This window comes from Haplochromis burtoni, unplaced genomic scaffold, assembly GCF_018398535.1.
Source record: "Haplochromis burtoni strain Fernald_Lab_line unplaced genomic scaffold, NCSU_Asbu1 Contig_190, whole genome shotgun sequence".
In the NCBI taxonomy this organism is placed as follows: Eukaryota; Metazoa; Chordata; class Actinopteri; order Cichliformes; family Cichlidae; genus Haplochromis; species Haplochromis burtoni.
Window position 1 is genome coordinate 801640 of NW_024582551.1, and position 14276 is coordinate 815915.

The following is a 14276-nucleotide window of genomic DNA, read 5'->3' on the forward strand; positions in this document are numbered from 1 at the left end:
TGACTCTGACTCCACTCTGACTCTGCTCTGACTCCACTCTGACTCTGACTCCGCTCTGACTCTGACTCCGCTCTGACTCCGCTCTGACTCCACTCTGACTCCACTCTGGCTCAGACTCCATTGTAACTCTAATCTGGCTCTAATATAACTTTGATGATCGATTGAACACACAGATTAAATACAAAATGCAAGAAAACGCTTATAACACCTCACAAAAAGGCTAACAGTGGCAGCTGGGTTAGCTGCTACTTCTGTATGTTTGAGACCTAACCCATACTGACCTTTGACCCCTATTCACCTTAACAGCTGGTGATAACAGCCTTTTCTTATTCCTTCTGTTTGACTAACTCCTATTTTACTGAGTCATACTTCCTGTATCATTTCCAAATTAAAAGCCCTCCATCAGTTTGCATTGAGCCTTTTATTGAGAGACGATTGCAAAAATGTCACGTGATCTGTGGCGTGAGGAAGACGGAGAGAAGACGAAGACGCTCACAGAGATGTTAAGGCCTGCTGATGTTGGCGCGGTTCATGAATCCACTTCCTGTCTCTCTGCAGGTTTGATGAGAAGCTGAACAGATGACCCTCTCATACGTCACACTGGAGGGACCCAGGAGGCCACAGGGCCAGGAAGCCTGCTGACCTTTGACCTGTGGCGTGTACATATGAGCAGACTGCTGTACGTCTGTGTGCTGGTGGCGTTCGGACTCGGAGAGGACGAACATGCTAACGGGAACTCTGCTGCTTCTTTCCTCTAAACTTGAACAAACGCTAACTTACTGTTTATTTATTGGCGTATTTAAGATGGCGGTGAGAGCGAGACACCCGACACATCGCGCCGTCACGTTTCTGTCTGAGCCTCAGATCTATGAACGTGTGGGGGGTGGGGCTAATCGGGCTCTGTAATCCAGGTGATAGAATCTGTTTTGGTTTTCATGTCCAGGTGAAACACGTGAGTGGAGCTTCACTGTGGAAAGTTGCTGACTGGTTGCTGACTGTGTTTCACTTCCTGTAATAAAGCATGGATCAAGCAGCCTGACTCGTCCTGTTTGTTTCATGAGGTCCCGTCTACCTGAAAACGCGTGATGCTGACTCACGGTTTGCGACCTCACCGCCGTTTCAGGGTCAGCAGCGGGCTCTTAGGCTTGACGAGGTAATGTTGACAGCTGTGGACAGGACAATTATTTCGTTTTTCTTGAGTTCACAGAATTATTCATTTTCCACACAGTGTAAACGCGAGTGCTTACTGGCTGAAATGATTGTCAGGTGACCTGTATTCTTCTTTCTGAATGGCCTGCAGGGAACAGCTCAATCCAAACATCAACAGTATCAACACCAACGTGAGTTCAGCCCACTGAACTGTGTCAGAGCGCCCTGCTGTGACTGTGATTTACGTCTTTTCTCTCACACGTCCAAACCTTTCCGTGATCACTCTCGTCTGTTTTTTACAGCCTGTGCTCGTCTCCAAGTGCTCTACGTTCAACTTTCCAAAACGCACAATTTCAAAATAAAAGCTTAAAGGTGTTGTGTTAAATCATTATTGTGAAAAGTGAAAGTCACAGTGGCACGCACACTGCTGCTTTCATAAAGGTGTCAGTATTGGAAATACTATGACATTAGGGGTGTCCAAGTTCATGGGCTGCATCCTCCTGAGGCCGCATTTGTAGGCCTATTACGTCACAGCGACGCGATGAAGCCTGTCCAAATTCAAAAGCTGCTCCAAATGCGTTCCCCTTTTCCCAGATTTGAAGGATGGGTCGGGTGTATCCTTTGTGGCCCATATTATCCCAGAATTCATATTCATATTCCAGTTTCCAACAATGGCAGCAGCTACTTTTAATATTACTCTATGTCACAAAACATACTTTCAGGCAAAAATGTAGCTGCGTGAACTTCAAATATCTGCTCGGCTTATCACGATATCACATATTTGCAAAAGTGTTCCGTGGTCTTTGGCTACTCAGGTCAAACATGATATATTAAGTCAATTAGATACTTATAAATGTTATTGTTTGGCTTTTTTCAGTGTCTGATTTGTTTGTGAGTAAATCGGTTTGGCTGAGATTAAAGTTATAGTTCTCACACAGCTGAATAAACATCAAACAGAAAACTGATTAAACAGAAGTGTGAGATGGTCGAGAGTTTACTCCAGTGTCCTGTTATGTAAGCAGTGTGGGCTGTTTCACCTGCACCAGAACTCAACTGTTTACATACAGTGGCTTGCAAAAGTATTCGGCCCCTTTGAAGTTTCCCACATTTTGTCACATTACAGCCACAAACATGAATCAATGTTATTGGAATTCCACGTGAAAGACCAACACAAACACGTGATAAGTGGAACGAAAATCAGACATGATTCCAAACATGTTTTACAAATAAATAACTGCAAAATGTGGGAAAGTTCAAGGGGGCTGAATACTTTTGCAAGCCACTGTAAATAGGGGCGTGGCCTCTGTGACCGACAGGTAATCATAACAAACTGTCCGTGAGGGCTGAGCTTTAATGAGTAAAATTTGAGGATTTTGATTGGATGTGACCTCACAAACTGGAAGAGCATTCGGCAAAACACAAAAAGAGCACCACCCCATGCACATGTGAGACCGTACATGGACAGTTATAAAAGTGTGAAAGTGTCTTTTACATGAGCCGTGCACCAGCTCCGGCTGTGTGTCAGCTCTCAGGTTTCCTGTAGGTGGTGATCAGCTGTAGCTGGATGGTGATGGGTGTGAGCTGGTGGTGGAGGTGTAGTGTATAGGTATGTGTGGGTGGAGTCAAACACACACAGCCCTCAGTGTTACAGTAAAACAATATAAAGATTAAAAAATAGAAGTCTAATATACAACACAATGCAGTCTTTCATAAACAACAGTGTCCAACACAACCATAGTGACTGTGGGCAAGAGTTCGTGTGTGGGGGGGGCAGTCAGTGAAAGGGTGATGGTGGATGTTTAGTTTGTTTTTTTTATGTCTGGGGGGGTACAGAGGGAAGAGGTGGATGCAGGTCTGGAGTTGGTGTGTGTGAGAGCAGGGAGAGAGTTCAGCATCCTGACAGCCTGATGGATGGAGCTGTCTCTCAGTCTGGTTCTAGCCATGGCGTACAGCTCCACCATAGCTGGACTGGCCATCGGCATTTGCCCGGTGGGCCGATGGGTTTGTTTGTTTTTTTCCCGTTTTTTTCCGTAACGGTATACACACTGAAAGGTGGTGGATTGGCCAGATGCTGGGAGATGTGTAAAAATAACTCAGTTGTTTGACTATTGCGGAGCTTCCACAGATTCAGTAACATTAGCAAGTGATGGAGGCCAGCAGATGCAACACGCTGGCAGGTGGATGACGGAAAGGCAGGAGGAGCAGAGACCCGAGGCGATTAACTGAACTTCAGGTAAGAAGTTATGACCTGCAGTCGGTCTGGTCAGATATGAACCAAGTTTAGGTGTAGTTTATTTTCGTTTTGCTGACTTTTTACAGTCAATTACAATAACTACTGCGTACTAGCTAGCATGACGGAGTTTATATACTGCTGGGCGGGTGCTATGATGTTACTGATGTTGAACTTGTTTTATCTTATTTTATTTATAAGGTTAGTTAGTAGAGTTTCCAACTGTCCGGTAAAAAAAACGGAATCGTCTCGTATTCAGAGAAAATATTATGCGTTTCGTATTGAAGTGAAAAGGAACACAGTTTGTTCCGGACTTCAGCTAGAATGAAAAAGACACAAAGCTGGAGTTATTCTGTGTAGGGAAGTTATGAACTGTTTCTGAGAGACTAATAACCCCAGGATCCTTTTCTAAGTAGCTGACAGCTGGTAACTGTGCAGGGGCGGGTCTAGCAAAGTGTTGCCAGGGGGCCAGGTAGGGCATTAATATGTCTTGTTTAGGGTTATTGTACATAGTAATTTTTTTAGGGTCCCATCATAATTTCTGCAGAAGTAAGTACTGTATATGATGCCAGTATTTCCCACATTTTCTAGATACTGTACCAGTGCTGTGTGTAAAATACCATCAAAAAGCCAATTAAGTTTTATTCTTTCTCACCTGTCTTTCTCTCCTTTCACTTTGTAAAGGTTGCCATGTTAGAAAGAATATTTGGCCCTGCCATGCTGTTTATTGATGTGGAAAATGAATGGTTTATGAAAATATATCTAAATCTGTCATCAGTAATCAGTAATGATCATGTCTCACCTCTAGTCTCCTCTGTCTTAATTTCAGGTTTTCACCATGTGTTGTAGATAGTTCAGGTTAACTCGACCAAGCAGTCTGCTTTCGGGTAATGTTTAGAATACCAGAATAGGGAGGATGGTGTAGGTTTAAGTTTATTAGACTGATACATATATACCAACAAGACAGCGTCCATCACTGTGACAACAGCGTTTGTTTTCATTCAAAGGCTTTATGGTTTTTCCTATAATACCTGGTGGGCCGGTCTCTAGTCAAAATGCCCGGGCCGATTTTTTTGTCCCAGTCCAGCCCTGACCTCCACCCAGGCATAGTGATGGGTGTAAGCTGTGGGTGGAGGTGTAGTGTATGGCGATGGGTGTAAGCTGTGGATGGAGGTGTTGCTGCCTGTGTATACGAGCTGTTTACTGAAGGTTTCTATTCTCACTCTGATGACTCCGCTCTTTGGGCGCTCTCTCTCATTTATGGCCCGCCAGCTTGACGCCCCGCCCACAGTCCATTTCACGCACTGTTCACGCGTCCACTTCGCGCTCCGATTGGCTGACGTTCTGGGCCGGCCAATCACAGAGTTCCCTGTAGCAGAGGCTTGGCGAGTTCACGCTGTCCGCACGTGCTGCTCGGAGGGTAGCGGGACCCCCGCCCCTCCTGCGGTATAAAACGGGCCGGGGTTGTTTACAGAAAGAATCACAGACGGTACCGACAGCCTGGCCCGGTGGCACTTCCAGTTCTCTAATTTAGCAGCTGCCCTGGTTCATTAAACCCTTATTTCATTTTGTTTTCGCGCCTTGGTGGCGGTTTCTGCACTAACCGGACATTTCACCGTCGCTCCGTGACACTCTGACCCCTTGACTTCCGGTCCGTTTCGGCCGTCGTCATGGTTCTGTCCCCGGCCAGCAGGCTGCGGCTGTTCCGGGTGGTGTTTTCCGAACCTGGCCGCGCCTTCTATAGCAGCGGGGACAAGCTGTCCGGCTCCGTGCAGCTGGAGGCCGAGCAGCCCTGCAGGGTGGACGGCCTCCGCGTCACCGCCGCCGGCTGCGCGCGCGTCCAGCCCCGCAAGAAGCGCGGGAGGAGCCAGGAGGTGGAGTACCTGAAGTACGACGAGGATGTGCGGCTGGAGGAGGCGCTTAGCCCAGGTGAAGCTCCGAGATCAGACAGTACAGGAATTAGTTAATCAATACAGGTATCGATTCAAAGCTCACATAAAAAAAACTTTATTATCCAGATCAGTTAGAGAAACATGCGGAAGAATCTGAATCTGCATGATTTTAGGATTTCCTGCAGTCTGTCAGTGATTGACTGATGTAATGCAAACTTTTAATTGTACTTATAAAAACCCACGAATGAAGGAGGAAATTGTCTTCAGGGACCAGAGCAGTGTCTGCTTCACGCTGTAAACATGTTCATTTTAACATAGGAGTCTGCGGGTCTGGCTCACTACTGTCTCTGCTGGACTCCAGAGGAACTGCAGGATGTGAGACCCAGGTCGTGTCCAAATTCATGGGCTGCATCCTCCTGAGGACGGGTTTATAGACCGATTATGTCACAGCGATGCGCTGAAGGCTGTCCAAATTCGTTGACTCCTCCGAATGCAGCCGACAAATGCGTCCTCCTTTTCCCCGAATTTGAAGGATGGGTCGGGTGTGTCCTTCGTGGCCCACCATATCCCAGAATTCGTAGCGTGGCCCAGCCAAACTCCAGTTTCCGGCAATGGCGGCCGCTACTAAGTTTTAAAATTACTCTTATTAATCTTTCTGGGTCACAAAATAAACTTTTAACATATTTTCAGGCGAGAATGTGGGTGTGTAGACATATATCTTCTCGGTTTATCAAGACACCACATATTTGCGAAAGTGCTTCGACGTTTTCAGAGACGTCTGTTACCCACCAGCTCGATAGCTCGCCGGGAGCTCGAGGGTCACTGAAGCCGCAGAGAACGGCACAACTCCCGGCACATCATGTTCAGATTACCGCGGACTTTCCCTACTCAGGTTAAACGTGATATATATAAGTCACTTAGACAACCTAAAAATGTTATTGTTGGGCTTTTTTCAGTGTTTTGTTTGTTCGTGAGTAAATCGGTTTGGCTGAGATCAAAGTTATTAGATTATTAGATTAAATAAAACTTTATTAATCCATCGGGTGGGTTCCTCCTTGGTTTTCACACAGCTGACTAAACGTCAAACAGAAAACTGATTAAACAGAAGTGTGAGACAGTCGAGAGTTTACTCCAGTGTCCTGTTATATTTTAGATAGCAAGGAGCAGACGGCCGAGTTTATTAAACTCCACCGACACAGTGCTGACGCAGATCAGAAGGCGAGGCCGTCCAATTTCACAGCCCTTTACTTCCGGCCTACCCGACCTTCTGAGGACCCGGCCCACGTAGACCGCGAAGGCCGGTCCTCAGCAGGATGCAGCCCATGAATTTGGACACAACCCCAGACAGGATAAAAACAAAAAGAAACGGAGGAAGTCGCTCTTTTTACTCCCAAGAAGTAAAAGCTCCATTTTCTGCAGTCAGAGAATTGAGCTTTAATGTGAAACAGGAAGTTGCTCATTACGTATTTCCTGTGTCTCAGACTCTGACGGCTGCTTCCTGCTTCCTGCTGGTAAAACCTTCAGCTTCCAGTTCGGCTTCGAGCTGCCGCCACCCGGGTGAGTTTCCAGTCCCGCCGCTGCTTTCTGATGGTGTGTTGATCATGCTGCTGAACGCCACTGCTCTGCTTTCAGGTGCCTGGTGTCGTCCTTCAAAGGGAAGTTGGGCTCGGTGCGGTACTACGTGCGGGCCGAGCTGCGCCGCCCGTCCGAGCATGCCCTGCAGTGTGAGAAGGAATTTGAGGTGGAGGAGCCGCTGGACGTGAACCGAGCCGACCTGCTGGTACGAAACGCCCGGAATCAAACTTCAGACAGGAAGTAGATTCTGGTTAATGCACATCTCCTGCCGCTGACTTCCTGTTCTACTGTTAGATGTTCATATCAGACACGGAGAAATGCTCAGTTTGTTACAGGCTTTTCTACTCTCTGATCTCTGTGATGTCATAGAGAGGGCTAGAACCCTACCCATCTGTTGTCAGTGAGGGGTAGGCAGTCAGAGGATAGTAGTCTTAAAGGGGGTGGAGCTCAAAGTAAGGGGGGCTCAGTATCAGTAAAGAAGGATTATTCTGAACTGTGCAGTTCAGAATAATCCTTGCATAAGGCCATGCAGCGCAGCTCTGCTGTGAGATGTCACCTGTGCTGCTCATTAACTCCTCCCCCTCCCCTCAGGCGCCGGTGGCAGCCTCCGCTCAGAAGAAAGTCACCTGCATGTTCATCCCTGATGGCCAGGTGTCCATTAGCGCTCAGATCGACAGGAAGGGCTTCTGCGAGGGCGAGGACATCTTCATCAACGCCAAGTTCGAGAACACGTGCTCCCGCATTGTGGTGCCGAAGGCTGCCATCATCGCCAAACACTCGTATGCCGTGGACGGACGCACTAAGGTGACGCCCTAACCTTTACTTTCAGATGTGAGTGCCATGGGACAGGAAGTGTGACCTGTGCGGTTTCCTGTGTGCAGGTGTTGCGTCAGAAGCTGTCGGCGGTGCGAGGAAACCACATAATTTCTGGGATGTGCGACATGTGGCAGGGCAGGACCATCAGGGTGCCCAAACTGAAACCCTCTCTGCTTGGCTGTGACATCATCCAGGTGGACTATGCTCTCATGGTGAGAGACCACTAATGTTGTCATAAGATCAGAAGTAAAATGAGTAAAATGGAATGATGCAGGCTTAACCTGTAGCCCCACCCCCTCAGATCTACCTGCACATCCCTGGCAGCGAGAAGCTGACTCTGGAGCTGCCGCTGGTCATCGGAACGATCCCGTTCAGCGGTGTGGGCAGCCGGACGAGCAGCATGTGTAGCCAGGCCGGCTCCAGCTGGACCTCCTTCCCCTCGGCTCCACCCAGCTACAGCAACATCCACCGCGACCTCAGGGTGGACGGCCCCCGCACGCCGCTGCTCCACGACTACGATGGCACCGAGGACGAGGAGGAGGAGGGTGGGCTCATAATGAGAGCGCCTGAACTTCACTGCCCCCCTCCCCCCGTATACAGTGAGGTGAGCGCGCCAGTTTAACTTAGTGTGATCTCAGCGACAGCAGCAGCACTTTGGACATCACGGGGTCATTTGGCGGTCTGTTGTCAGCTAATCCTGTCCTGATGATGTCATCCATTTGTTTTTCTTTCTCTTCTTCAGGTAGATCAGAACTCTGAGAACTCCTCTCAGGTGGTTCCCATCTTCTGAGGACAGCGTCCCCTTTAAACGGTCCAACGCCCCGTCTCTCCACCAGGACACGGGTTGAGGGCGGAGCCTCAGCTCTGCCTCGAGATCTGACCTGACAGCCATTCCCCTCTGATTCAGCTGTTTCCTGTCAGTGAAAACAGAGAAAATGTTTGTTTTTTTTAGATACTTGTTGTTGCATTATTTACTGTAGTAACAGGAAGTTACCTGTGTGTAAGATTTTGTAAATAAGAGCCTATTTTTTATTTTTTTTATGTGATACATGAGTTAAAAATGTTTGGGTGTTTTCAGTTTGTTCCCAAACAGCAAAAATAAAGCGATCATGAAGAATGTTGACTTTTATTCATTTCCTTTTTGTTGTAGAAACTAAATATTGCTACAGTTTCATGAAATGAAGATGAGATACAAAAACTGAAAAAACAGCTTCAATGGCAAAGTGCAGTGCCCCGCCAAAGTAAAATAGTGTTGGCCCGCCATAATAAAGTACAGAGCAGGGCTGTCAGATGAACTTTGAATTTTGTTTCTTTCAGAATTAAAATACTTTCTGAAAGTGTTCTCCTTTAATGATGATGAGGAGGAGGAGCTTAGAGGAAAAATAAGTTGTGTTTAAATGTTTCGGGTTCTCCACTTCCTGTTTGATGTTGTTAAACACGGTGAGAGGGGCGCTTCCTGCTCTGTGATTTAAACATGTTCAGGTTTACTTCATAACAGCACTGTCAGTGCAGCTCTCTTCACCCCAGCCAGTTCCTGAGCCTGGTTCTGCCGGAGGTTTCTTCCTGTTAAAAGGGAGTTTTTCCTTCCCACTGTCACCAAAGTGCTTGCTCACACACGAGGTCGTCTAAATGGAGTTTCTGTGTAATACTGTAGTCTTTGCCTGACAGTATAAAGCTCCTTGAGCCGGCTGTTCTTGTGGTGGTGCTATATCACTTAAATTGAATTGAACTGCCCCTGCTGGCAGGAGAAATGAACACGTGACTGAAACATGTCAAATAAACAAGAAAAAACAGTCCACACATAACATCCAGAGATACCTGACACAGAGGACCACAAATGTGTGCGTGTGTGTGTGTGTGTACTGAAGTGGGTAAGAGGTCGCACAGATGCATTTCTGAGCAGCACAGGTGCATCTGTATTTTTAACTTCCTGTTTTTCCTGGAAAGATGAGGACACGCTGGACAAGGGCGTTTTTAGAAACCACTGACTCACTGCAGTGTGTGTGTGTGTGTACACGTTCAGACGTTTTTGTGAGGACAGAGAATTGGCATGCCACTATACTTGTGGGGACCAACAGCCCTTATGGGGACATCATGTCTGTCCCTGCGGGTTTGAAGGTAATTTTGAGGCTCAAAATGTGGTTTTAGTGTCAGGGTTACAGTTGGGTCAGGCATTCATTTTTGATGGTGAGGGTAAGCAGCTAGGGAAAGCATTATGTCAATGGGATGTCCTCACTAAGATATGAAAACCAGTGTGTGTGTGTGTGTGTGTGTCAGCGGTGGTGTGTGATTGGCTGAGGATCAGCGTGACAGCTTCTGACTCAGCCACTCATGTTTCCAGCTCTGCTTCCACTTTTAGAGCCTGCAGGCAGATAGCAGGGCAAAGGTCAGTATCACAGCCTAATGTCTGAATCCACACACTGCACCTGCAGCACCTGACACTTTTGGGGCAGAAAGTCACAGGCTCATTTCCTTCTTGTTTCCTTACAATCAGGTCTTTAAGTCTGACGTCATTAGCCATGTCTGGGCCCAAACTCTGCTGCAGGTCCCAAAGTCAAATGATCACTGTAGCATTACTGAGAGTTGAAAAACTTCTAAATTCTTTCATCTTTAATAAAATCATCAGCGTTGCTGCTTTACCAGGTGAAACAATTACGTTTAACATCCATGAAAACCAAATTTATTACATTTAACAGAGTTAGAAGTTAGCAGGAAGTTAGCTCGCTAGCTTCCACCTAAACATGATGTAGCATGTTCTGACTGAGAGATTTCTGAAACAATCCAAACGTACAGCTCTGCTATCACTTCCAACATAAATGAATACAGAAAACTAAACAGCAGTGACGTTTGCAGGGTTACTGAAGTTGGGCTAGCTGGTATATAATGATGTGCTACGTGGCCGCTAGCAACACAGCTATGTTAGCATAAACACAGTGAAGCTGGAGGATGAACGCTAACTTTTTTCCACTTGATAAAAGTTAACTTTATGGTTAGGGACAAATGTAATCGCATGGCAGGATGCTGTAAACGGACCAAACTTCAGTCAGGAGAACAACTGAGATAATCCATCCACAACACAAGGTTAGTCATTAATATACTGCTGCTGGGCTGCAGTTACATTGTGAGGTTTAAAACTGAGCTTTAAAACGATTAGCGGTAATAAAACCGAAAGAGGCCGACAGCAATCACTGACTGTTTTTAGGGGCTTGTTGAGATTAAATAGAACAAGATACAAAGCATTAAAACATATTAAAAACACAAAAGCCTTATTAAATGCAGACTACTTCGGGCCTGGAAGCAGGACTCATCACGTCATCACTTAAAAACCGAATAGCAGATTTTATTCATTTTACAAACTCAGGAAGTCAAATAACGACTTTTTAATAACGTGTTCATGGACACACTCAAAGAAGCAGCTGCTGGACAAACAGTCCAGGTTAAGCTGGTCATGCTGCAGCCGTGGCAAAGAATGCAAACCGGTTTTATTATTTTTGTCTGATTGGTCACAATCCTCAAATCTGCCCAGAGACAGAGACAGTGAAAGGAGGATGCTGATTGGCCTAAACTGCCCCGGAACTCAGAGCTCAGAAAATGAAAGTGAAGACTCTCTGAGACACAGACGGATCGAATACGGATCAGGACCAACCGGAATAGATCAGGACTGATCAGCTTCATCGACATGTTTGTCCTGCAGCTGATGTTGATGTCTCTGTTGCTCCACCGCACCATGAGCTCAGGTAGTGAAAGCTGCTGTGCTCACCTGTCTGACTGTACCTGTATCTGTCAGTGTTTGGTTATCTGTTCGATTCAACGTCCTGATTAATTCAATCATTCAGAGACTCAAACGTCACATTTTTAAATCAAAGGTAAAAGATAAAAACATGGTTAGCGATTTCACCGATGGACCTGTGATGTCAGACTGATTTTACAGGTTCAAACTTTTTAATCTCTCTGTACATTTAAAATGTTGCTCGGCATCGTGTAAAAACTGGATTCAAACTTGATTTTAGAAAAGGAAGAAAAAAAAAACCCCCCCTAACTTTGACAGCATTTGTAAGGATTTCGTCATGTTAGGGCTGTGTGGCAGGCAGGGATTGACCCAAAGTGCAGATTCAACAGAGGCGAAAGTCTAAGTCAAAAAGCAGCTTTATTACTGAACAAAAAAAACATACAAAACCTAAACTGGGAATCAGGAAAACTAAGCATACGTGGAGGCACACAGGGAAACACACAGCATGAGGGAGAAACACAGGGCTACACTGAAGGATAAAGAGGGGAATGAGACACAGGGGGAGAGCACAGCTGGGCGTAATCTGACATGACAACACCAGGGGAAGCAAAACTCAAAACACTGACATAGGACACAGACTTTCAAAGTAAAATAGGAAACATAACAGACGCGGACTTGACGAGGGGATACAGCTGACAGAGAACAAAAGGAACACACCGGCAGGGATGAGTGTACACTAAACAGAAGGAGCACAGAACCACAACCAAAGAACTAGAACACAAGAAATGCAAAGGACCTGAGGAGAGGGGAATACTAGAGACAGAAATCAAAACCAAGAGACGAGCAAAAACACATCATGAAATCAAGGATAACTAATACAAACAGAAAAAGTCCACAGACTCAGGACCATGACAGATTTCACACTTCTCCTTTCTCAGGTATTCATCATTTACCACATCATGGAATTATGTGAAATCTAGACATCAGTGTGTCTCGTTTTGTTTGGTAAGATTGTCTTCATATGGTCAGGGAAGAGACTCAAACGACAACTCAACTCTGGAAGACCCGGCTCGACAACTATGGTATGGGGGTCAATATGAAAAAGACTGAATACCTGGAAGGAGACTTCCCAAACTGATGGCACCATCATAACACAGAGTTGAAGTTCCGCTACCTGTGTTCAGTCATCAGCTACAACGGAAATATCACCTCCGATGTCCGAGCACGAATAATGCAGCCTGGTTAAAATGGCGAGAGGTCACTGGTGTACTTTGTGACACAAAAATGCCAGATCGACTCATGGGAAAATGGCTGCGCATGTTGGCCCGCATTGACCACACATGAGCAGGCCCTAAACACCACGGAGATGCACGTGCTCCGATGGAGAATGGGAATAACGAGATGGGACCGGGTTATGAACGAGGACATACTAGGTGACTAGGTGTAGCCCAAATAAAGGAAAAGATGCTCGAGTCCCACCTGAGGTGGTATGGACACGTGATTCGAAGCGATGAGAACTCTGTAGCAAAAACGGCTACGAGGATCGACCCAGGACGCCGGCCTCGAGGCAGACCAAAGAAACAGTGGCTGGACAAAATCAAAGAAGACATTTAGACCGTTAACGCGTCACCTTAGGATGCCTTGGACAGAACCAAATGAAGAAACCTTTGCCGAAGAGCGGAACCTGCACCAGTAAGTAATTTAGTGGCAGTTAGTAATGCCACTAAAATCCCATCTCTCTGGAGCTTCTGCTCCCAGGCCAACTGCAAACAAACCAAAGAAACCATTTAAGCATAAAACTCTACAAAGAAATAACAATAGACCCTCCTCAACTGCACCAAAGATTAAAACTATTCAATCTTAATTATTAATCATTAGTTCTTGTCACGGCTGGCGGAGGGAGCCGTGTGGTGTGGGGGAAAAGGAGGACCCAAGATGCAGCAAACGAGTGACGTTTATTTACACGGTGGCAGTGGCAAAAACAGGCAATGAAGCATGAGTAATTACAAACGGAAACCTAAACTGGGAGAAACTAAGTGACAAACCTGAGACCATACAAAAGGGGTGCGGGGCAGAGAGCCGCAGAGACAGGAACACCATAACACCATAGAACGCAGAGATACACAGAAGAATGCAGACAAGCCGACAACGAACACAGACCGACACCCACTATATATACACACACAAGGTAATCGGGTAATTGCACACAGGAGGGAAGAACAGCTGATCTGAATACACATGATGACTGGAGGACACAAGCTGAACACAATGACAAAAGAAACAGACTGTCAGAACAAAACAGGAAATCTAGAACACGAGCCTTCAAAGTAAAGCAGGAAACAGACTGATTTGCAACACAACACGGGGACATGAACAGAGCACCAAGGACAGACACAGGTAGGGCTGAATATACATCAACTTCAGGTTCAACCCTAAACTAATACAAATCAGAATAAACACAAAACGCTGGGTCAACGACCCAGGACCATGACAGTTCTAATAAGTCCCTGTTAAATCATTTAATAATTGATCAAAAATATTAAATTTTCAATTCAGTTCAGATCAATTTTATTTATATAACACCAAATCAGAACTAGAATACTTTATTAATCCCTGAGTAGTCTAAGGAGCTCGGGAAGAAAAGCGTCTGGACTTCTTTAAGTTGCTTGAAGACGTTTCATCCGAGAAGCTTCTTCAGTTCTGAGGTCAAATGTCCCAGCCATGTGGGGCAGGTCCGTCAGCACACAGAGCTGAGTGAGAGGGGCTGTTATTGTGTGTGTATATGAATCTCTCACCCCAACCAATCACAGCAGATGGCCCCGCCCCTCCCTGAGCCTGGTTCTGCCGGAGGTTTCTTCCTGTTAAAAGGGAGTTTTTCCTTCCC

The 14276-nt window shown here is 46.2% G+C and overlaps 3 protein-coding genes across 6 annotated transcripts in view; all 3 read left to right on the top strand.

Annotated features, from left to right (window-relative positions):
- bnipl (BCL2 interacting protein like) overlaps positions 1 to 2302 on the top strand; it is a 15535-nt gene extending 13233 nt beyond the window's left edge. Inside the window, exons 10-11 of one of the 3 annotated variants that reach the window (XR_006054997.1) lie at positions 559 to 1153; positions 1229 to 2301. Coding sequence is in view for 2 of the 3 variants with exons in the window: in XM_005935880.3 (XP_005935942.1) it covers positions 559 to 583 (25 nt within the window). In the remaining variant the exon portion in view is untranslated. Of the gene's footprint in view, positions 1 to 558 lie in introns of all 3 variants that reach the window. The other 2 variants (XM_005935880.3, XM_042225953.1) reach the window with 2 other exon arrangements.
- Positions 2303 to 4389: 2087 nt separating this feature from the next.
- On the top strand, positions 4390 to 8779 carry LOC102307684 (thioredoxin-interacting protein). Of its 2 annotated transcripts, XM_042225952.1 has the most exons (8): positions 4390 to 4514; positions 4553 to 5308; positions 6753 to 6828; positions 6904 to 7051; positions 7438 to 7650; positions 7728 to 7874; positions 7964 to 8266; positions 8405 to 8779. In XM_042225952.1, the coding sequence occupies exons 2-8, from the start codon at positions 5050 to 5052 to the stop codon at positions 8450 to 8452; spliced, it is 1194 nt and encodes a 397-aa protein (XP_042081886.1). In that variant the 5' UTR covers positions 4390 to 4514; positions 4553 to 5049; the 3' UTR covers positions 8453 to 8779. The 2 variants fall into 2 exon arrangements, with proteins under 2 accessions (XP_042081886.1, XP_005935941.1); XM_005935879.2 differs by having other exon boundaries at positions 4427 to 5308.
- A 2487-nt stretch (positions 8780 to 11266) lies between these two features.
- The window catches only part of LOC102306639 (major histocompatibility complex class I-related gene protein-like), a 6822-nt gene continuing 3812 nt past the window's right edge, over positions 11267 to 14276 (top strand). Inside the window, exon 1 of the mRNA XM_005935876.2 lies at positions 11267 to 11399. Within this exon, the coding sequence (XP_005935938.1) occupies positions 11342 to 11399 (58 nt within the window). The 5' untranslated portion in view covers positions 11267 to 11341. The remainder of the gene's footprint in view (positions 11400 to 14276) is intronic.

Excerpts from the sequence above, each read along its gene's own strand:
- LOC102307684 (XM_042225952.1), top strand. The coding sequence starts at position 5,050 with ATGGTTCTGTCCCCGGCCAGCAGGCTGCGGCTGTTCCGGGTGGTGTTT. Across the intron at positions 5,309-6,752 it reads GGAGGAGGCGCTTAGCCCAG|ACTCTGACGGCTGCTTCCTG; the intron begins GTGAAGCTCCGA and ends CCTGTGTCTCAG. Across the intron at positions 6,829-6,903 it reads TTCGAGCTGCCGCCACCCGG|GTGCCTGGTGTCGTCCTTCA; the intron begins GTGAGTTTCCAG and ends CTCTGCTTTCAG.